General features: G+C 29.9%; 1 protein-coding gene across 5 annotated transcripts; it reads left to right on the plus strand.

Moving 5' to 3' along the window:
• The first annotated feature begins 4182 nt into the window (after window positions 1–4182).
• LOC115721282 (piezo-type mechanosensitive ion channel homolog) lies at window positions 4183–22656 on the plus strand. 5 transcript variants are annotated; one of them, XM_061110888.1, is made up of 22 exons: window positions 4183–4463; window positions 4761–4841; window positions 5025–5184; window positions 5298–5455; window positions 5705–5861; window positions 5961–6147; window positions 7013–7128; window positions 7261–7345; window positions 7499–7714; window positions 7805–7982; window positions 8168–8296; window positions 8462–8635; window positions 8723–8947; window positions 9051–10532; window positions 10936–13448; window positions 13526–13921; window positions 14007–14165; window positions 14572–15075; window positions 15203–15344; window positions 20010–20154; window positions 22282–22461; window positions 22540–22656. In XM_061110888.1, the coding sequence occupies exons 1-21, from the start codon at window positions 4415–4417 to the stop codon at window positions 22415–22417; spliced, it is 7392 nt and encodes a 2463-aa protein (XP_060966871.1). In that variant the 5' UTR covers window positions 4183–4414; the 3' UTR covers window positions 22418–22461; window positions 22540–22656. The 5 variants fall into 5 exon arrangements, 4 of the variants coding, with proteins under 4 accessions (XP_060966871.1, XP_060966870.1, XP_060966872.1 ...); XM_061110887.1 differs by having other exon boundaries at window positions 22282–22656; XM_061110889.1 differs by lacking the exons at window positions 20010–20154; window positions 22282–22461; window positions 22540–22656 and adding an exon at window positions 16021–16459.
• Window positions 22657–23178: the final 522 nt, after the last annotated feature.

The raw sequence follows: 23178 nt of genomic DNA on the forward strand, positions 1-23178 counted from the left end.
TAATAGGAAAAGGAATACATAGATATTTAATTTTTAAATTCTTTATGGCAAACTAAATAATAAATAAAAAAAAGATAAAAAATAAAACAAAAGCTAAATAACAAAAAAAAATAATAAATAAAAAAATTACTTGGGAGAATAAGCAGAGAGAAAAATCTGGAGAAGAAAAGAAGTGGTGTAACGCCAACAAAAAAAATTAGAGGGTATATGATTCTGTTATATATATTGGAATGAAAAAAGACAGAGAAGAGATGAAATATAAATAGGTTTTGGGTTGATGACATATATTATTATTCTCAGCTAATTATGATATAAATTAGAATAAGAATGTCCAAATTATAATAGGAAAAGGAATACATAGATATTTAATTTTTAAATTCTTTATGGCAAATTAAATAATAAATAAAAAAAAAGATAAAAAATAAAATTGAAATCAAAAAAAAAAAAATTGAAAACATAATGAAAACCGGAAAATATTTTTTTTAAATGCATCAACAGGAAAATATTTTTTTTTAAAAAAAAAATGTACTTTTTTTAATGTTGGGAGAAAATATAATGAAAACATAATGAATACATACCCACTGCTACAGTGAATATTTTTGACAAGGTATTCAGTCACATATAAATAGGTTTTGGTTTGTCAGATATATCTACGAAGCCCAATAGCTGGAATCGAAGCCCAATAGCTGGAATCGAAGCCCAGATGGGAGTCTTGCACTACATTGGACTGAAATTGCTAGAGAAGGCATTGAAGCCCAATAGCTGGAATCGAAGCCCAATAGCTGGAATCGAAGCCCAGATGGGAGTCTTGCACTACATTGGGAAACTATTCAGGTAAGTATGTTTTGCTTTATAGATAAATATCAGTTCAAATTCAACTATTCAATTCAAATATTTAATATTTATTATTTTATTAAATAAAAATTAAAAGTCACCCATAAAATTCTCAAAAACCAAGAATTTCAGTTATATAGGTATACTTTATATAGAATAGATATATATATTTATACATATAAGATGATTGGATAATCAGAATGTATATAAAAACTACTTCATATAATACATTCAACAATAATAATATTTTAAAATATACATACCTTATTAATCAACATACTAAATCGATTTCCATTACAATCTTCCACATAATAATTTTCTTTCAATAAAGAAGCTTGAAGTTGTAAAATATATATTATATCATATGCACAACATATATCATAATTTTTTTTTTGAATGAACATATACCATAATTTTAGTAGTATATATAAGATATGTTTAGTAGGGTATTAATTTACATTGATGATATAATTAGAATATTAAGAGTCTTTGGTGATAATAAAAAGTCTTATAAAGGAAAGGAATTCAAAGAATACAAATAGTTTTCCTTATTTTTAATGTATGAAAGAATACAATTAGTTTGATTGTTACAAAATTAATCTAATAAATATGCAAGAAATACAAATTATGAAAGCTATGAATAAAGAGTACTCAAATATATAGTCGTTGCACATATTAAAAATAATTACTATTATATATGTTATGTAAGTATTGCATGTAAATTTATATTTATATGAAATAAATAGTGCAATTATTATTAGGTAAGTTATTACGTAAGTTACTTATGAATAGTTGTTATTCTCTTATTATTTTTTAATATAAATAATAGAAAATTATAAGGTGATGTTACCACTTTTTAAAAAATTAAATTGATAAAATAGTTGTAAACTAATTTAAATGGTGCATAATTTAAGTATTGCATGTAAATTTATATTTATATGAAATAAATAGTGCAATTATTATTAGGTAAGTTATTACGTAAGTTACTTATGAATAGTTGTTATCCTCTTATTATTTTTTAATATAGATAATAGAAAATTATAAGGTGATGTTACCACTTTTTAAAAAATTAAATTGATAAATAGTTGTAAACTAATTTAAATGGCGCATCAACACTTCAAAACTCTACTTTATATTAATATATTGATTGATATTGATTATTATTATTATTATTATTATTATTATTATTAATAATAATAATAATAAAAAGAGTAAAAGATGATAATAATTACAATTTATAATTGTATTAATATATTATTGTTGTTGTTATTATTATTATTAATTGATAGAGAAAAATAATTTAGGCCTAAGAGATTGTTCATATTCATATTAATTATTATTAAATTATTAGGTAATTTATTATGTGTCGTAACTTACTTATTAAAAGTTATTATTAATTAGTTGTTATCATCCTTTATATTTTAATAGAGAAAATAAAATATTAAAAGAAGATGATACCATTTTAATTTTAAGAACATAGTTAAGTTAATAGAAAATTATAAGGTGATGTTACCACTTTTTAAAAAATTAAATTGATAAAATAGTTGTAAACTAATTTAAATGGTGCATAATTTAAGTATTGCATGTAAATTTATATTTATATGAAATAAATAGTGCAATTATTATTAGGTAAGTTATTACGTAAGTTACTTATGAATAGTTGTTATCCTCTTATTATTTTTTAATATAGATAATAGAAAATTATAAGGTGATGTTACCACTTTTTAAAAAATTAAATTGATAAATAGTTGTAAACTAATTTAAATGGCGCATCAACACTTCAAAACTCTACTTTATATTAATATATTGATTGATATTGATTATTATTATTATTATTATTATTATTATTATTAATAATAATAATAATAAAAAGAGTAAAAGATGATAATAATTACAATTTATAATTGTATTAATATATTATTGTTGTTGTTATTATTATTATTAATTGATAGAGAAAAATAATTTAGGCCTAAGAGATTGTTCATATTCATATTAATTATTATTAAATTATTAGGTAATTTATTATGTGTCGTAACTTACTTATTAAAAGTTATTATTAATTAGTTGTTATCATCCTTTATATTTTAATAGAGAAAATAAAATATTAAAAGAAGATGATACCATTTTAATTTTAAGAACATAGTTAAGTTAAATAGCTATAAACTAATTTGAGAGTACCACATTATTCTTTTGAAATTCTTTTTTTTTTTTTTTTTATATATATATATATATATTGATATTGATATTATGTAAGTAATTAAGCAGAGTTGAATATAATAAAAAATCAGAAAAATTAGAAAACAAAAATAATACATACAATGTTGAAAATATCGTAATTTGGAATTGCTAGAGTTGAGTTAAATGATTTTTTTTTCTTCCTTTTCTTTTTTTAATTATTATTATTTTTTTTAAAATAGGAGTTAAATAGAATAAAAAAAGTATAATACATTACCTAATCTTTTTTTTTGCTTGTTCTTTTTTTCACTTTGCATATATAAGAGTACATTTTGTAGATTTAGTCAAAACATGATCAAAAAGTATTTAATTTTAAAAATGTAGTATAACACATACCCAATTTATAATTTATAATAATGCTTTCAAATTTAGATAATACTTTGCATATATAATAATGTACATTTTTTAGATAATGTAAATAATGCTTTCTAATTTATAATACTTACTTTCATATATATCTGAAAGTAATAAATTATTTTTATATTAATATATCATAGATTAGTAATTAAATGTAGTTATAAGTTACAATGTGAGTTACTCTATTGATAATAATAATAGATATTTAGCTAAAATTATTATTGAAAAAATAAATAAATAATAAAAATTAAGAAAACAAAGAATAGGATAGAAAACACATATAAATTGCCACCTCAACTTCCTAATGCTTTACTTTATATATATATTGATTGATATTGATTGATGATTGATTGATATTGATTGATTGATGATTGATATTGATATTGATTGATATTGATTATTCTAAATTTTTCAAAATTTTGTAAGATATCTTAAATAGTTATAACGGAAATGAATATGAAAAAAAAATTAGACTAAATTTTTTTTCTAAATGACGAAACAAGTTAAGGGTTAAGGGTGTATCAGTACTCCTGTTTTATGAGAGTGAATCACCCGCTAGTTTAATTTTATTTATGTAATTATTATGTATATATATTTTTTGGTGATGCAAATAAGCGTAGAAGTCGGTTATTTGCATCTGAAATTTCCATCATTTGAAGAATTTACAATGCTTCTGACATTTGTCATGTATCAATACCTTAAAGTTCCAATATTGGCGGCCTCTTCATTTCTTCTATGTTTTCCAAAGTACGAGGTAGTTTAATTGTCTTTTGAAAAGGAAAAAATGATTCCTTTGTTCTTTTCTGGAGATGGGACATTGAGGTTATAATACAATTGAGGAAGAAAGCAAGATTGGTTTAATGTTTATACACAATCTTTTATGCTTCAAACATGGTTTTTCTCAAACGGGCTCGTGTAGTTCTCCTCTTGGTTTTTTGAAAAAAAATTTTAGAATTTCTTTTGATTCAACACGTTTGCAAGAACTGAAATGGGTAGATTTCTCAGTGGGTTCCTATTGCCTATGCTGCTTTTGTTTGGTAAGAATCCCAGCTTGTAGTTCTAAATATAGAGAATTTTGCTACATTTTTTACTTTTTTGATTCTTAGTGTTTTAAGGATGTTTTATTTGGAAGATTTTACAAAGTATCATTTGAGGTAGTTTTGTGAGTTAAATTAAGTAAAGATTATTAAAAGAAATATGTATATTTTTGTTGTTCTATTAGTTTCAAATTTATCCTTTGTTTACTTACAAGTTTCATTTTTGTTTCAAGATGATTATAGTGAATAATGTAGTTCTTAAACTTGATTGACATTTCTTTTATTTGATTCATTCAGCGGCTTTACTAAGTTGGAGTTTGATATCTCTTGCTGATTTGCTAGCCTTTCTCTTCGTTCAATATGCTGCTCCGAAAATTGGTAAGCTGCTCACAGCTTTTTGCAATGTCAAATCTCAATTTTCTTGAGTGAGGACTTGCTTTTTTCACTCAGAACAAAATGACATTATTATGCTGTCTATATGTTTGTGCTATTTACATCTTATATTATATGTTCTTTGTATTTCCAGTGTTTCTTAAGACTAAATGTAAGGTTATATACCAGGTTCTCGATATTTGAGGAAACCTTTGGTAACATGGTGTGCTATCATATTTTCCTTGTTGGTTATTCTTTCACAAGCAATATTTCATATTGTTTTGGCTATTAAGGGGGATCAGTGGAGTGTAGTTGACACTTGCTGGGCCAGATTAATTGGATTTTTACAGTAAGTAATGGTTTCTTTTCTTTTGGTTATTTTTAAATTTCAGTGCTAGGCATGATTTTAATTTTTCTTTTATTTGAACATAAACTCCAAACTGAAGTGGCATGGTTCTGCAGTGTGCAATCTTGGATATCTCCATCTATCGTCTATTTTGTGGTTATCCAAGTACTCGTTGCTTGTGTTGCTCTATGTGAAATCCATGGGAGTATGTCTGGTTTGGATCCATGGAGAAACTCTTATTTCAGGGGCCTTGACACTTCTGCTGTACTTATAGGTTAGTAATTAGATTACTTGGTGAACATTATTTTCCTTTAAAAATCTGACCACTTGCATTGTTCATAAATTTATCTTTAGGATTTTGTGTTCCTCTAGCAGCATTTTGAATAATATAAACTAATTTGAGTACAACTTTTCATTTATATGGAGCAAGGGTAATTTGCACTTAAACATTAGTTGATTTGGTTTTCAAATAATTAGATATATTATTAACTTGTGGCCATTTTCTGATTTGCTTCATGGAAAGGTTCCCATGTCAGGGTTTTATGCTGCTTATTGTTGCCTGGATTACAATTAATTGTGGGTATCAGTCACCCTTCTTGGATATCTTTACCATTTTTCATATGTAGTGCTATTGGTCTTGTCGACTGGTCTCTAACGAGCAATTTTCTCGGCCTCTTCCGGTACACATTTAAAGTTATTATTTTTGGAGGATCATTACTAATTGGCCAAATTAAGGAGTTACTACTTTACTGAAGTTTATTTATTTTATGGATTTGAAGGTGGTGGAGGCATCTTCTGTTGTATGCAGGCTTCAACATCATCTTGTTGTATGCTTACCAACTTCCAATTGAATATTCAGAGAAACTTTTATGGTTTGCTGATTTCATTGGTCTATTTAGAATATCTGCAAACTCGGCCTGGTCGGAAATTTGTTCTGTTGTGTCTCTTTTCCTTTTCTATATTATAGTAAGGGTTTTGTTTGGCTTTATTTGTCTACCAATGTTATGTCTAAATAGTTACCTCTCTCACTCACAAGTATGCTTGGTCTGGATTTGGTAGTGTGGTATGTAACGATTTTGTTTGACATAATGTATTCATCATCAATGTTTTACTGATAGACCCCAAGTTAGTAGAATAGGATACATGAGATTTAATAAAAAGGGTATTTGGGTCTTTGTATTAAGGGTAATGTTTGGGAGGGAATACAATAGTATATATAGGATACTAAGGAAAATTAGAGGGTATGCAGTGTATTGATTGAATCTCTATTTGCATCATGGAGAGATCCTAGGCCTCTCGAATTGCCTAGGCCCATTTTCGTACTTTCTTGCTGCAGTAGCAGCATATAATACACTGAGTTCATCTTTTTTCTACCATTGCTCTAGTATTCTTTGCTATTAACTGTACCAGAAGGTTCAGGTCTTATCATTTACTTAAACCTTTTAGTAACTCAGTGAGGCAACCTGTCAAATAAGCATTAAGGGCTAATTTGACATATTGTATTAGGCGGTTAGTGGGACTGTATTATAATTACGGAGTTAGTTAGGGAAGACGTTTGTATATGTATATATAGATAGTGTGAGGGCTGATAAGGACATCATGGACTTTGTATTGAGTGGAGCATTTTCTCTTTGGAGAGGATACTGACCATTTTCTTATTATAATGTTTTTGCTATGTCTTTGATAAAACTCAGGGAGGTTTCATCATCTTCTTAATCTTTCTTGTTGGTTTGTTCTTATATTTTGTGTACAAGTCTAGTGGTTCCTATCATTCTTACTTATAGTTACAAGAATACTTAGCGTGACTTTCTTTCCTCTTTTAATTCCACAGCTATCCTGGATTAGATGTGACCTAGAAGAAATGGATTTCATTGTATCCACTGGGGAAAACAACTTGACCGAGCAGCTTCTTCCTAAAAGGCATTCGTTTTTTATTCGCAAGTCAAGGTGCATTTATCTCATCATCTTCATTGTTTTGTTAGATGTACTCCCTCAATTGTTTTATAGTTCTTATTCGTTATGAGCTAATTATTAACAAATGTTGGTTTTATTCTTGCTTATTTTTTTTATGTCATGCAGATCAGGAGTGAGGCATACTAATGTATTTTTGCAGAGAGCTGTCTTTCGTACTTTTAGCATCAATTTTTTCACTTATGGCTTTCCGGTAGGCATGCCATATTATTTTATTTGCTTTTGAACTTTTTCTTCTTATTTTTATGCTCACTTCTATCTTAGAACAAACTCACATTATTATCCATACAAACCATAACTTTTACATTCATCATTTGGAAGCTTAATGCAATTTATATAATTTCAGATAACCTTGCTTGCTCTCACATTTTGGAGTTTCCATTTTGCAAGTTTATGTGCATTTGGATTACTTGCATATGTTGGCTACGTTCTGTATGCTTTTCCTCCAATGCTTCATTTGCACCGGCTGAATGGTTCACTTCTTGTTTTCATTCTTTTTTGGGGTGCTAGCACATATGTCTTTAATGTGGCATTTACATTTTTTAACAAGGAGTTGGACAAGGTAAACTCATTGTCCTCAGATGCTTTGGTCTCATGTTTTTCGGAACCAGACTTATTTTTTTATGGTGATCTGTTTTGAAAATATATGCAGGACATGGTGATTTGGGAAACCATAGGCTTATGGCATTACTCAACACCGGGGCTTTATTTACTGGCTCAATTTGGTCTCGGTGTCCTTGTTGCTATGGGAAATCTGGTTAACAATTCTGTTATCTCTTATTTGTCTGATGAAGAAGGACCATCTACAATTGAAAGTTCTAATGTAGAAGGTGATGTAAGGAAACTATGTTAACTTTTCTTTGTTTAAAATTTTTCATTTTTGTCGTATGTAGATAGTTTGTTTCTTACTTTTTAACTGAAAGTTCAACTTTTGTCTATTTTTATATTTAATACAGTTTTATTCTTTCCCTCATTTCACTTTAACACGTACATTGTATTCTGTTCAAACTTTTAGGGAAAGAAGAAACTATAGTTTTCATTGTTGCTACAATTGCATGGGGACTGCGTAAAACTTCTCGTGTTATAGTGTTAGCTCTACTACTTCTGATGTCAACAAAATCTGGCATGATACATGTTGTATACAGTAAGTACAATGATTGTGTTACTTGCATCAATTTTTTGGTATATCCTGGAAGCATCATTTCTTTTGAATATTGTTCTTGGTTCTTGTAGTCGTAGAGCAACTTCTATGTTTAGTGATATGAAATTTTGCTGATATACTGATGCCAACCTTTTCTTTATACCACAGTGATTTTCTTTATGATTCATCTACTACGAGATACCGTTGGTAAAAAGCTCCGCATTTCTTTAATTCTACTATGCCAGGCACATTTTTCTCTATTGTACATTCTTGAACTTCATGTAGTATCCAAGACCTTCAACCAGAAATTCTCATCTTTTATGGACATTCTCTCAGACTTGGGTAAACAATTTAATCTGTCCAAATTCATAATATTTTTTGTATCAATAATTCAACTGATCATATTATTTTATGTCTTGCTTATTTCAGGCCTTCTTAACCAAACTAGTGGCGAATTCCTACCAATGGCTTTGCTTGCATGCTTCTGTTCCATTCACAATCATGGGTTTGACATGGTTTTCTCATTCTCAGCAATTGTGCAACGTGCTCCCTACCCTCCAGTTGGGTTTAGCATTTTGAGAGCTGGTTTGATTAAATCAGTTCTTCTGTCTCTAAGTTCTTCTAGGGAGTATCATCGAATCAATTCTTCTAATGGTATAATTCCATTCTATGTTTATTCTCAAAACGACATAAATAAGTTACTCTGAGCAGATCGAAACCTGCAAATTATCTAATGATTTTGGTATGTTATTTTCAGAGAGAAAGATAACATCTTATTTGAGTGCAATGGGACAAAAGTGTCTCTCAGCATATCGATCATGGGGAACCTACATTGCCCTTTCGACTATTCTTTTTACAGTATACCTTGTAATACCTAATTACACTTCATTTGGTCATCTATTCTTCCTCTTACTTTGGTTGATTGGAAGACAAATTTTGGGAAAAACAAGATGGCAGCTTTGGTTTCCTCTGAAAGTTTATGCAGTTGTAGTCCTTGTATTGATATATAGTATGAGTGTCTTCACTGGCTTTCAGATATGGTTGTCAAGTATAGTCGATCTTGATTCTGCATTTGGTTATAAAAATAAAGCTTCAACAATAGAAAATATTTGGGAATCACTAGCTATATTGGTTGTAATGCAACTATATAGCTATGAGAGGAGTCATAACAAGAACTTTTTAGAAAACGACTTTGATGGGCCTGAAATGAAAGCACTCTCGTTTATCAAACGTCTTCTGATATGGCACAGTGAGAAGATTCTTTATCTGGCCTCATTCTACGCATCAGTTTCTCCAGTGAGCGCATTTGGCTTAGTTTATCTTCTTGGTCTGGTCATAAGTTCAGTGTTACCAAAAACTTCTAGAACTCCTTCAATACTATTACTACTGTATTCAGGATTTTTAGCAATGGTTGAATATCTCTACCAGATGTGGGGTAACCAGGCTGAAATGTTCCCTGGTCAAAAGCACTCTTATCTGTCATTATTTTTGGGATTGCAGTTGTACAAGCCAGGATTCTTGGGTATAGAATCAGGCTTGCGGAACAAAGTTTTGGTAATCGCTGCATGTGTGCTCCGATACAATGTTTTTCATTGGATGAAAATAATTCCACATGACAATGGAAACAGAGGCAAATGGGATGAGCCTTGCACTTTGTTTGCCTTTACTGAAGCAACAAAAAATGAAACAGAAAGTAAACTAACAAGCCACACCTGGTCATCTTTAAACTCTTCCCTTTTTCAAGGGCCAAACGTTGTGCCTCCTGAAAAACGGTCTTCTGATGGTATGAACAACGCATACTTATACAACTATTTCTGGGAAAGTTCCAAAGAGAGTCGTAAGTGGAATAGAAGAAGGATTCTTTCTTTGAGAAAGGATAGGCTCGATATGCAGAAGACTAGTTTGAGAATACATATGAAGTTTTGGATTGAGAATATGTTCAATCTCTTTGGCCTTGAGATGAACATGATAGTACTACTTCTTGCCAGCTTTGCAGTGTTAAATGCAATCTCTTTGTTGTATATTGCTTCACTTGCTGCTTGTGTTCTTTTACATCGACGTATTATAAAGAGATTGTGGCCTGTTTTTGTGTTCCTGTGTGCTTCTATTGTCATCATTGAATACTTGGTTCTTTGGCAGAATTTATCTGTTGGGAAGCAGCCTGCTGCACAAGTGCCCTGCCATGACTGTTGGAGATCTTTCGAGGTGTATTACAGCTTCTGTCAAAAGTGCTGGCTAGGTATCCCTCTCAAGAAATGTCTTAATATTCAGGTTAATTGAAATTTTTCTTTATGCTCTATAGGCAAGCACATACTTCATGAACACAACTAGAAAACCCTAATATTCTTTTTAACCATTAGTGTTCACTTTAGTATGTGCATGCTTAACAACTACTTACCTTTTAGTGCATTTTTCCACACACACTAATATAGTATGTTTTTAAGTTCCCACCATGCCCATATTATGAATGTATAAAATATGAAGTTTTGGATTTGCTGTAAAATATGAATGTATACAATATGAAGTTTTTAAGTTAACATGTTCATCATTAATTTTTCCTTAAAATTATATTATCATTAACTCTTTCGTAGCTTATGAATGTGATGTGAAGACAATTATTGCAACTATGTTACGTTGTGCAGGAACCATAGCTGATGATCCCAGAATTCTTATAAGCTATTATGTCGTGTTCATGTTCTCATGCTTCAAGCTTCGTTCTGACCATTTGTCTATTCCCTATGGATCCCAAATATACAGAGAAATGATATTTAATTGCTATAAAGCCTCTGTTTTAAGTGATCTCTCATTTGAAACAAAAGGTTTATGGACATATCTTGACTTTCTTAGGCTCTACGGTTATTGTCACTTACTTGATCTTGTTCTTGTTTTGATTTTGATCACTGGGACCCTCGAGTACGATGTCCTTCACCTTGGATATCTTGGTTTTGCACTTGTTTTTTTCCGAATGAGGCTTGAGATATTGAAGAAGAAGAACAAAATCTTCAGGTTCTTAAGAATGTATAACTTTGGTCTAATTGTTATCTCTTTAGCTTATCAATCTCCCTTCATAGGGAGCGCCACTGAAGGGAAATGTGATACCACAGATTACATTAGTCAGGTGATTGGATTCTATAAATATGACTACGGTTTTCGAATCACTTCAAGATCTGCTCTTGTTGAAATTGTCATATTCATGTTAGTGTCACTTCAATCATACATGTTTTCATCCAAAGAGTTTGATTATGTATCGAAATACCTTGAGGCAGAGCAAATTGGCGCCATAGTGCATGAGCAGGAGAAGAGAGCTGCTTGGAAGAAAGAACATTTGCAGCATATATGTAAATCTCAAGAGCAAAAGTGCCTGAGAAATCTGCAAGTTGAAAAGATGAAGTCAGAGATGCTCAACCTTAAAATCCAGCTTGATAGCATGACTATTTCTGGGAATTGTGGTAACAATTCTCCAGGAAGTGAAAGTGTTCAAAGAATAAAATCCTCCATGCGTTCACATAGTGTGAATGGAATATGGGGAAGTGGAGAAAATGAGTTAAAGAGAGAAGACCTTAGTTTGAGCTCTGATGCTTTGTCAAATTTTGATACAATTGAATCTCCAACAAGTGAAGGAGCTGAAAGTTTGTTAGCAGAATCCTCAAAGGATATGATAGATAATCTTCATGAGATGCCTCAACTTAAGTTTAAGGCCACTGATTTGTATAGCCTTGTGGATTCAGAAGGAAGAGGTAGGGAAAAGTTGAAAACAAGGGGAAACCCCATAATTTCAACAGTTCATCTTATTGGTGATGGAGTTTCTCTAGTTAAGTCCCTTGGGAATTCGGCAGTCCATAATCTTATTAATTTCTTAAACATAGAACACAAGGGACAAGATTCGGACGAGCATTCTTCTGAGGATGAGGTGTATTATGAAACAGAAACTGAGAACATATGTAATGAACAAGCAGAACAAACTGCTCATGTAGTGCGATCAAGTAGTGACAAGATCATGTCTGATGCTACATACTCCCAAATCGGTATCATTTTACGTTACATGTGGAGTCAGATGAGATCAAATAATGATGTTGTTTGTTACTGCTGCTTTATCATTGTGTTCTTATGGAATTTCAGTATGTTATCCATGGTATATCTCATGGCTCTCTTCTTGTATGCTCTTTGTACAAACACCGGTCCAAGTCATATATTTTGGGTTGTTATGCTTATTTATACTGAGTTCTGCATACTACTTCAGTATCTATATCAAATCATTATCCAGCATTGTGGGTTTACCATTAATGTAAGCTTACTCCAAGAATTTGGATTTCCGGCTGACAAAATTGTGTCGTCTTTCGTCACAAGCAACTGGCCCCTTTTTTTAGTGTATTTATTCACTCTTTTACAAACCACCATAACAACAAAAGATAACGATTGGGGAAACATGGTTACAGAATTCAGCTTCAGTAAGAGAAAAAACCATCTCCAACAAGATCATGTAAAGAGATACAATTGCCCTCAGAGAATACAAAGATTATTCCTAGCTGTAAGAGATGTCAGTAGACAGTTTGTCAGAAAGTTGCATAGGTACTGGAAATCACTTACAGAAGAAGCAGAAACTCCACCTTACTTTGTGCAGCTGTCTTTGGAAGTTACATTGTGGCCTGCTGATAATATCCAGCCAGAGAAAATTGAATCAGGAATTAATAGGTTGCTTAAGATTTTACATGATCAAAGATGCAAAGAAAAACATGTGAACCGCTTCCACTCACCAAGTCGTGTTCGAGTTCAAAGCATTGAAAGTAGCCAGGAAAATGTTGATGTAGCTTTGATTGTTTTGGAGGTTGTGCATGCCTCTCCTTCATTAGAATCCAGTCCAACACCAGCAGAGTGGTACACATCACTAACTCCAGCTGCTGATGTTGCTAATGAGATCTTAAAAGCTCAACATGATGGAATTCTTGATTGGATACGATTCCCATACCCAATACTCTCTGTGATTGGTGGTGGGAAAAGGGAAGTGGATTTATATGCTTACACATTCTGTGCCGATTTGGCTGTTTTCTTCTTAGTTGCCATTTTCTACAATTCTGTCATAAAGAACAACACTGAGTTTCTCGAAGTTTATCAGCTAGAAGACCAGTTCCCAAAAGAGTTTGTATTTATTTTGATGGTAAGTTCTTTTGGTTAAAAGTTCATAGTATAGTACCTTTGGCACAATTATATCAAATGCACATGTTTACCTTGCAGGCAATCTTTTTCTTAATTGTGCTTGATCGAATAATTTATCTTCGATCATTTGCCACTGGGAAAGTGATCTTCTATCTTTCCAACATTGTTCTCTTCACTTATTCTATCACAAGGTATGCTTGGAACATGGAGCCATCGCATCAATATGCTGGAAGATTAGCATTGCGTGCTGTATATCTAACAAAGGCCATTTCTTTGGCTCTTCAAGCCATACAAATTCGGTTTGGGATGCCAAACAAGAGCACTTTGTACAGACAGTTTTTGACGAGTAGTATTTCACAAATTAATTTTATTGGTTTTCGAGGTTATCGCGCTCTTCCATTCCTCTATGAACTTCGATGTGTACTTGATTGGTCTTGCACAACTACATCTTTGACCATGTATGATTGGTTGAAAGTAAGTCTACTACATTTTCTTCTTAGGAAATTTTCATAACTGGTGTTATTATTACTTACGGATCTCGTTTGTGTTTTTCTCTAAGTTGGAGGACATACATGGAAGTTTGTTTCTTGTAAAGTGTGATGTGGAACTCAATAGAGCCAGCCATCAACAAGGGCAAAGGCAATCCAAAATGACAAAATTCTGCAATGGAATTTGCTTATTTTTGGTATTAATATGTGTTATATGGGCTCCTATGCTGGTAAGAATCCTAGAAGACATCATATTTCCATAAAATTTGTTGATACATGCTTTCATATTCCTTTTGAGGTTGCTTCCTTTCTTTGTCAAATATACATGGTCCTTCAGCTCAAAATTAAATACACCAAGATCAAATCATCTCAATAACCTATGTTTGGTTGAGGTCGTGGAAATAATTTTTTTTTTTCATTCTACTCTTTTGTTTGGTTGCAAATTATGAGCAATTCGAATAGAATGACTTTTTATCATTTTGATGGCATGACTATTCCTTCCAATAAGAAGAAGGCCATTCCAATTCATATTAATTATTCTTTTCATCTACTTTTTCGTTTTCTCATTTGTATGTTGTTAATACACCCAATTAATTGTACCCTTAAATTCATTTGTTTGAATATAATTCTTAACAGATGTACAGCAGTGGAAACCCCACAAACATAGCAAACCCCATTAAAGATGCCAGTGTGCAAATCGAAATAAAAACAATCAGTGGAAGGCTGACATTATTCGAAACTACTTTGTGTGAAAAGATATCTTGGAGCAAACTCGACACAAATACTAAGTTAGATACACATAATTATCTGAGTACATACAATGAGCAAGATATTCAATTGATATGCTGCCAAGCTGATGCAAGTTCCTTATGGCTTGTCCCTCCCGTTGTTCAGGCCAGATACATGAATTCTCTTCAGAGAAGCATGGACATTGTCTTCTCTTGGAAATTTACTAGGGACAGGCCAAAAGGAAAAGAAATAGTGAAATATGAACTAACTGTTCAAGATCAGGATCTTCCTAAATCATCAGAAGTAAGGGAAGTCTTAAATGGTACTGCCAATAGCTTCACAATACGTAACTTATATCCAAGATACTTCAGGGTCACTGGCTCAGGCGAAGTGAGATTTCTTGAAAATGCGGTATGTATGTTCTGATATTATTACGGTATGTATGTTCTGATATTATTACGTAATCTAATTTAGTTTGACTATAGATCTACCTCCAAGAACTTAGCATAATTATATACTATATCTGAATAATATTCAGGTTGATTTGGTCAGTGGAGAACTTTTTCTGAATAGGGGCAATCCAGAATGGTGGTCTTTCCATGACATAGATGTATCGAACATTGGTGGATGTGGAGATTTGGCAGGACCTTTGGCCATTGTTGTGTCTGAAGAAACACCACGTAAGCTTTTCTATAGAAACAATTATCAATTCAGTTCTTGATTATCATTTTACACACATTTATAGACTTTTGATGTAGTTCTGCTCTAGCATTGATATAGTTACAATCTAGGTAAACGTCAAGTGTCATCAATGTGTAATTCTATTCTTAAAAATACTTCTAGTAATATTGTACGTTACTCCCTATTGTAGCGATACCAGTGTTGGAGCAACACTACATCACCCCGTTGCGTACATATATAATATTATAGGAGAATCTTATTTACTAAGGAAACATATCACTATTCTAGGAAAGTAGATAATAGGCATAATCTCATTATATCTCTATTTATTTTGTTTCTTTATATAGGGACTCATGTAAGCTATATACATATATATACTATTTTGTGTATAGATTAAAATATCAGAGAAAATACTTTTACCTTAATCTTCTTAGTATTAGAGTCAGCTGCCTTCTAACCCTAACCATAATCGTTTTCTTCTCCTTCTTCACCATGTGTGATGCCTCAAATTAATCAATAAACATTCCAGCCAAATCTACACTGTTCTAGTCACACCTACCACTTTTTTCAGCTATTGTTCCAACCAAAATCATTCCTTTTGATTCTCACCCTATCCAAATCACCGCCATTGGGTTGAATGGTGATAACTTCTTCAAATGGTCACAATTGGTACAGAGTTACATGCGTGGTCATGGAAAAATGAGGTACTTGACAAGTGAGAAGAAGAAGCCAACAGAGGAGGATCTGACATACAAGACTTGGGATGTTGAGAATTCAATCGTGATGGCATGGCTTTTGAATTCCATGGAGGAAATCAGTTCTAACTATATGTGTTGTTTTACAGCAAAGGAACTTTGGGAAAAAGTAACTTAGATATACTCTAATTTAGAGAGCCAATCCCAGATATTTGAGTTGAATCTCAAATGTGGTGAGATAAGGGAAGGCAGCAGATCCATCATGCATTGTTGAAAACGAACTTGAACTCATATGATATTCCTAATGTCTCCATTGCACATACAAGTAATGAAATAAATACTTTAAATTGTTTTCAGATATCATCTATTCTATGGATAATAGATTCCAGAGCTTCAGATCACATGACCAATTCTTATAACCTTTTTGACTCTTATATACCTTGTTCATGAGACAAAAAGGTTATAATAACTCATGGTAATTTTTCATCTATCACAGGCAAAGTTTAATTAAACTTTTCGAGGGGATAAATGTTAAATTTGTTCTCTTATGTGTCACCAAATTATTTAGAGATTCAAATTGTTGTGTGGTTTTCTATGAATCCTATTGTCCTTTTTAGGACCAGAGTTCAGAGAAGACGATTGGCAGTGCTAGGATGATTATTGGTTTTTATTATTTTAAGGGGAATTTTTTGGTAATAAAATTGCTCAAGCGCTTAGTAGTATCCATTCTCATTCTGTTCATGATCAAATAAAATTGATTATTGGTCTTAAAATTGCTCAAGGGCTTAGTAAGATGATTATTCGTCTTTATTATTTTGGCATTACAGACTAGGTCATTCAAGTTTTTCTTATCTAAAACATTTATTTCCAGCATTATTTAAACGATTGAATTAATCTTTCTAATGTGAAAGTTGTTTATAGGCCAAGAGCCAAAGAAAATCTTATTTTAAAACTTCTTATCAGCCCTCAAAATCTTTTTATCTTTTTCATAGTGATGTTTGGGGGCCTTCACAAGTTACCACTAATTTTGGATAGAAGTGGTTTGTTACTTTTATATACGACCAAACTCGTCTTTGCAGGGGTTATTTAATGAAGGAAAAATTTGATGTTGCACAAATTTTTACAGATTTTTGCAGAATAATAGAAAATAAATTTCAACCAAAAATAAGTATTTTAGAACTGGCACAAAGTATTTTAATCATACTTTGGGAACTTTTTTAATGGAAAAAGAAATTGTGCATCAATCAACTTGTCTAGATACTCCCGAACAAAATTGGATAGCTGAATGAAAAAATTAACACTTGCTTGAAGTTGCTCATGCTATGATGTTTTATATAAATATTCCAAAATATTTATGGGGGATTTTGTTCTTACTGTATCTTATTTGATTAATAGGATACCTACTAAAGTGTTACAATATCTTACTCTATTGGCATGTTTAAAAAGGTTTTTACCTGAATCAAGACTTAATGCTGATTTACCTTTTAAAATATTTAGTTGCTCTGTTTATTTTCACCTCCCAAAATGATCTAGGTCCAAGTTAGATCCGTTCTGAGAAATGTATTTTTTAGGGTTATCCTCTTAATAGAAAATGTTATAAATGTTTAAATCCTATCACTAAACTTGTTTATACTACTATGGATATTTCTTTCTTGGAGAATACCCCATATTTATACAAATATTTAATTTAGGAGAGAATATAGTATAAATAAATTTTTGGGAAATTAGTGAGCCTTTACCAAACACTATTCTTAATGTTTCAATAGAAAAGACTCTGCCCTAACTTGCTGATTCTGAATCTGAGCTTGGTTTGTCAGGAAAATAAATACAGTACTACGATTGATTAAAAATTGCAATAACCTTGAGCATGTGGTTTATTTAAGGAAAATTATCTTTGAGAAAAATAAAGATCACTAAATCATCCTTGCACAAGACCAATTGCATGCCCTCTCCCAAGTTCTATTTTTCTTATTAGCACTACTTTGCTTTCTTCTCAATTTAATTTAAATCCTAGAGTTGTTCACACTAAACCTATTGCTGAATCAATCCCAGTTGCATCTGGTTAAGATGATCTTCCTATTGCTCTTAGAAAAAGAACCCATGCGTGTACTAGATAACTTTTTGCCAAACACATCTCATACAATCGTCTATCTGAAACATATAAAACATTTACTACTAATATTTCATAACTTGTTGTGCCTAGAAACATATGGGAAGTACTGGGTGAACCAAGTTGGAACCAAGCAATTTTTGAGGAAATGCATGTTTTGAGGAAAAATAGAACTTGGGAGATTGTTAAGTTACCAAAATGGATAAAAATTGTTAGTTGTAAATGGATGTTTACAATAAAAAGAAACGCTAATGGAAATATTAAAAGATACAAAGCTAGACTTGTAGCAAAATGATTCACTCAAACCTATGGGGTAGACTATCAAGAAACATTTGCTCCTGTAGCAAAAGTCAACTTTATTCGTGTATTGTTGTCTTTAGTAGTCAATTTTAATTGGCCTTTATGCCAACTAGATGTGAAGAATGCATTCCTTAATGGAGACCTTGAATAAGAAGTGTACATGAGTCCACCAGGATTTGAATAACACTTTGGATTTGGGAACATTTGCAAACTAAAGAAATCCTTGTATGGCCTTAAGCAGTCCCCTAGAGCATGGTTCAAAAGATTTGGCAAGGTATTGAAACTTCAAGGATACCATACAACGTCAAGTTAATCACACTATGTTCTACAAGTATTCGAATGATGGAAAGGTAGCTATTATAATCATGTATGTAGATGACATTGTGCTAACTGGTGATGATGTTTGTGAATTAGAAAGGTTGAAAGTTAAGCTTGGTGAAGAATTCTAAATTAAAGACCTAGGAGTTCTTAAATATTTTATTGGGATGGAATTTGTAGATCCAAAGTAAGTATTTTTGTGAGTCAACAAAAGTATGTGCTTGACTTGTTGAGTGAAACATTTTTGTTGGGTTTAAACCTGCTGAAACTCTTACTGGATCATTGGTCAAGCTAAAAGTATAAAACCTACGAAAGTGGTCCATGCTAAATATCGGGAGCATTATCAAAGATTAGTTTGAAGACTTATTTATCTCTCACATACACACCCTGATATTGCGTTTTCAGGGACATAGGTGAGCCATTTTATGCATTCACCATGTCCAGATCACTTTGATGCTGTCTAGAATCCTAAGCTACCTAAAAGGAACACTTGGGAAAGGTCTCTTATTTAAAGCTCAAGGACATTTGAAGATTGAAGCCTATATTGATGTTGATTGGGATGGGAACTAGTAGATCGAAGATTTACCTTTGGTTACTGCACGTTTGTTGGTGGTAACTTAGTTACATGGCGCAACAAGAAGCGAAATATGGTGGCTAGAAGTAGTGCTGAAGCTGAATTCAGAGTTGTGGCTCACGATATGTGTGAGATCTTATAGATAAGAAGATTAATGAAAGAACTAAAGTCTTAACAACCGTATCCTATGAAATTATACTGTGATAACAAAGTGGCACTTGCAATTTCTCACAATCCAATCCTACATGATTGTACTAAACATGTGGAAGTATATAAACATTTTATCAATAAAAAAATAGAAATTTGACTAATGAGCATGTCTTACATTCTTACAATAGAGCAAGTAGCAAATATCTTCACAAAAGACTATCCAAGAAGTAGTTTGATTTCCTAATAACAAGCTCGCTATGGATAACATTTTTAGACCAGCTTGAGGGGAAAGTGGAGTAAAATCTTATAACTGCCATTTATCACTGTTCTAGGAAAGTAGTTATAAGCATAATTTTATTGTATCTTTATTTTTTTTCTTTATATATGGACTTAAATATACAATGTTTTGAGTATAGATTAAAATATGAGAGAAAATATTTTTACCCTAATTAATCTACTAATATGAATCTTAGTATTTTGTGTTTTTGGTATTAACTAACTTGATATATGATCTCAGAGGGCATTCTTGGTGAAACACTGAGCAAATTCAGCATATGGGGTCTTTACATAACCTTTGTACTAGCAGTCGGTCGTTTTATAAGATTACAATGTTCTGATCTCAGAATGAGAATACCATTTGAGAACCTTCCTTCTTGTGATAGGTAATATATACATATTTTATATTTTTATTGTATTCATAATGGTTATATTTTTTTTACTTATAATATCAAATTACTAATAGGTTAAATCTTTTTAGAATTAAATTAATTATAGTACACTGTTTTCTTAATATAATTAATTTCTAATTTAACAAGACTTTTTTTAGCAATTAATATTTATAAATTATATTATTTTTATATTTAAGTTCTTATTATAATTTTTAAATATTTAAACCATTTAACTATAATATTTTTAACAAAAATTAGACTTCTAACCCTTCTAAAATAAATTTTTGAATAATTAATTATTTTTTTAAAAAAACATCTAATTATTTTTTTTTTGCAACAACTGCTTTTATATATAAAAAAAATCTCAATTTCAAAAATTAAGGTTTCAGTGTGTCCCAACCTAACATCATGTGAGTTTTTTACTTCCATGCAATCTCCTACATCTCTGTCACAAATCCATTCCTCCAATCCACCAGCTACAATTAGATTTCTCTTTGGTTTTTAGTGATTTGCTTGTTATTTTCGTACTATTATGCTTATTTGTGAAAAAAGGCACCATCTCAATTAATTGATAATTTACTTTAGTAATTATTTTTTTAAAATCACTAGATTGATGAAAATGATTTCAATGAAGAGCGAAAATAGTTAGCTAATCTTTAATTTTATAATTGTTATTACATTTTTAACTATTTTTTTATTTAGTTTTTCATTTTTTTGACAAAAAATTAAATAATTTGAACCAATTTTAGACTGACATACTGATTTAGCATTTAAAGGTATTGAAAATAAGATAAGGTTATGTGTGGAATAATTTTAAATTATAAAGAATTTTATTACAAATATTTAAGGGTATTTTACAATTTTGTATACATTATTTTAGTTAATTACAAAATATGTGCAAAAAAACTTATTACCATTTTCTCATGCATTTTTATATATAATTTAAAAAAAATTTAATTTTTTTATAATATATATGGTAATAATTATTGATTATTATATATATGGTAATATTGGTTATGTTTATTTTTATATTTATTATTATAATAAACATACCAATAATATAAAATATTTTATGTATGTGTTTATTTTATTTTCTATTAATTAAACATACTAATTTAATAAACAAAATAATAATATTCACATAGGTTTATTATATATATCACTCTAGGTGTGTTATGTTTATTTTTTAGTAATTTTTTAGAAAATAAATAATATATATAAAAAAAATTGTTTACCTTTATCTTTTCTTTGTTTATTGTATCATGTTTATTTTTTCTAATTAAATAATTTTTGGAGTTTATAAAGTTATGTTTGTTATTTATTTTTTGATGTAAAAATTATACTTCAATAGAAAATTCGTTCACAAACTCATTAGAAAATAATCAATATATAGAAACAATAGAAAGAAAATATACTATTATTTTAGTATATGATAAATTGGCTATGTCTATTTTTATGTTTACAATTATAATAAACATACTAATAATATAAATTACTTTTTATATATATGTTTATTTTGTTTTCTATTTATTAAACATACTAATTTAATAAACAAAATAATAATATTCGCATATATTTATTATATCACTCTATGTGTTATGTTTATTTTTAGTAATTTTAAGTATTAATTTATATTTACATACATTAATATTTATAATTTTGATAATGTATTTTATTAAAAAAATCTTATTAAATTATAATAATTCATACTAAAATAGATAATAAATATTTATTTTTTAATAAAAAAAATATTTAACTTGTTTATTTTTATAAAACTATTTTAACTAATTTTACGAAATTGTTTATTTTGAGTTTTAATAAACATATTTTTTATTTAATTATTAAAATGTATGGTTTCATGTAATAAGTTTTCAAAATGTATAAATTTTAAAATAATTTTTCTTGCACATTTTTTGTAATTATATTATTTTTGTTGTGCATTTATGAAAAAAAACCCAATATTTAATTATTAAGTTACAAATTATTAATTATTATTTTTTTAATTTCTAAATTAATCATAACCATTCAATATTGATCTATGTATAAGCTTGCATTTGTAAACTTTCTTTCTAAATAATATTTTTTTGGTACATAGATTTTTTACATGTTTTTTTGATGCAGATTGCTAGCAATATGTGAAGATATTTATGCAGCAAGAGCAGAAGGTGAACTAGAAGTTGAAGAGGTTCTGTATTGGACACTTGTTAAAATTTACCGGTCACCCCATATGCTTCTCGAGTACACCAAACTAGATTAATTTATAGTGAGAAAGTAATTGTATAATTTTTTTTTCTTTCTCATGTGCCATGTTCTATAGTACAAAAAATTATAATGACCATTCTATAATATATGATCTATATCTATAACATTTATATAAAGATGAGTATTTATTTTTCATTTTGGTTCATCTATCATTTAGTATGGTTAAATTATTTTGTCTTATATATATACTAGCGAAAAGCTACGTGCGAGGCACGTATACTAAATTTTATACTAGGTTTTGTCTACTTTATTTAAAAATGATACATTTAAAAATTAAAGAAAAAATATTATTAGTTATTAGGTGAGATTATTATTATGTATATCTATATAATATAATTTATAATTTTGACAATTAAAAGTAAATACCAGATGCAATATATTAGTTTTTAAGAAAGTTTGATAATTTAAATATCTTCTTAAGTTAATCCAAAAATAAACTAAAAATTGATGTTCCAATACTTAAGGAAACATAACTTATGTGTGTAAAATAAAAAAGAAAATTAAAAATTGATCTCTAAATTGTTGATAATTGAAGATAACATCTGTCTAAAAATTGTAGATAACAAAAAATAATGATACTCATGGGTGAACTTTAATTTTCCTTTGCTTCGACTGAGATAATAGTATAATTTTTGTATTTTGTATTTTTTATTCTAGCCGGGTCCGCATATAATTGGATTGTCTATTTTTTCGTTGATAAATTTAATTTGGTAGTGTCGACAAAGCAGCGGTGTTCTTGTAAATAGTTATTTATTT

This window comes from Cannabis sativa, chromosome 2 (genome assembly GCF_029168945.1).
Source record: "Cannabis sativa cultivar Pink pepper isolate KNU-18-1 chromosome 2, ASM2916894v1, whole genome shotgun sequence".
Classification (NCBI taxonomy): domain Eukaryota; kingdom Viridiplantae; phylum Streptophyta; class Magnoliopsida; order Rosales; family Cannabaceae; genus Cannabis; species Cannabis sativa.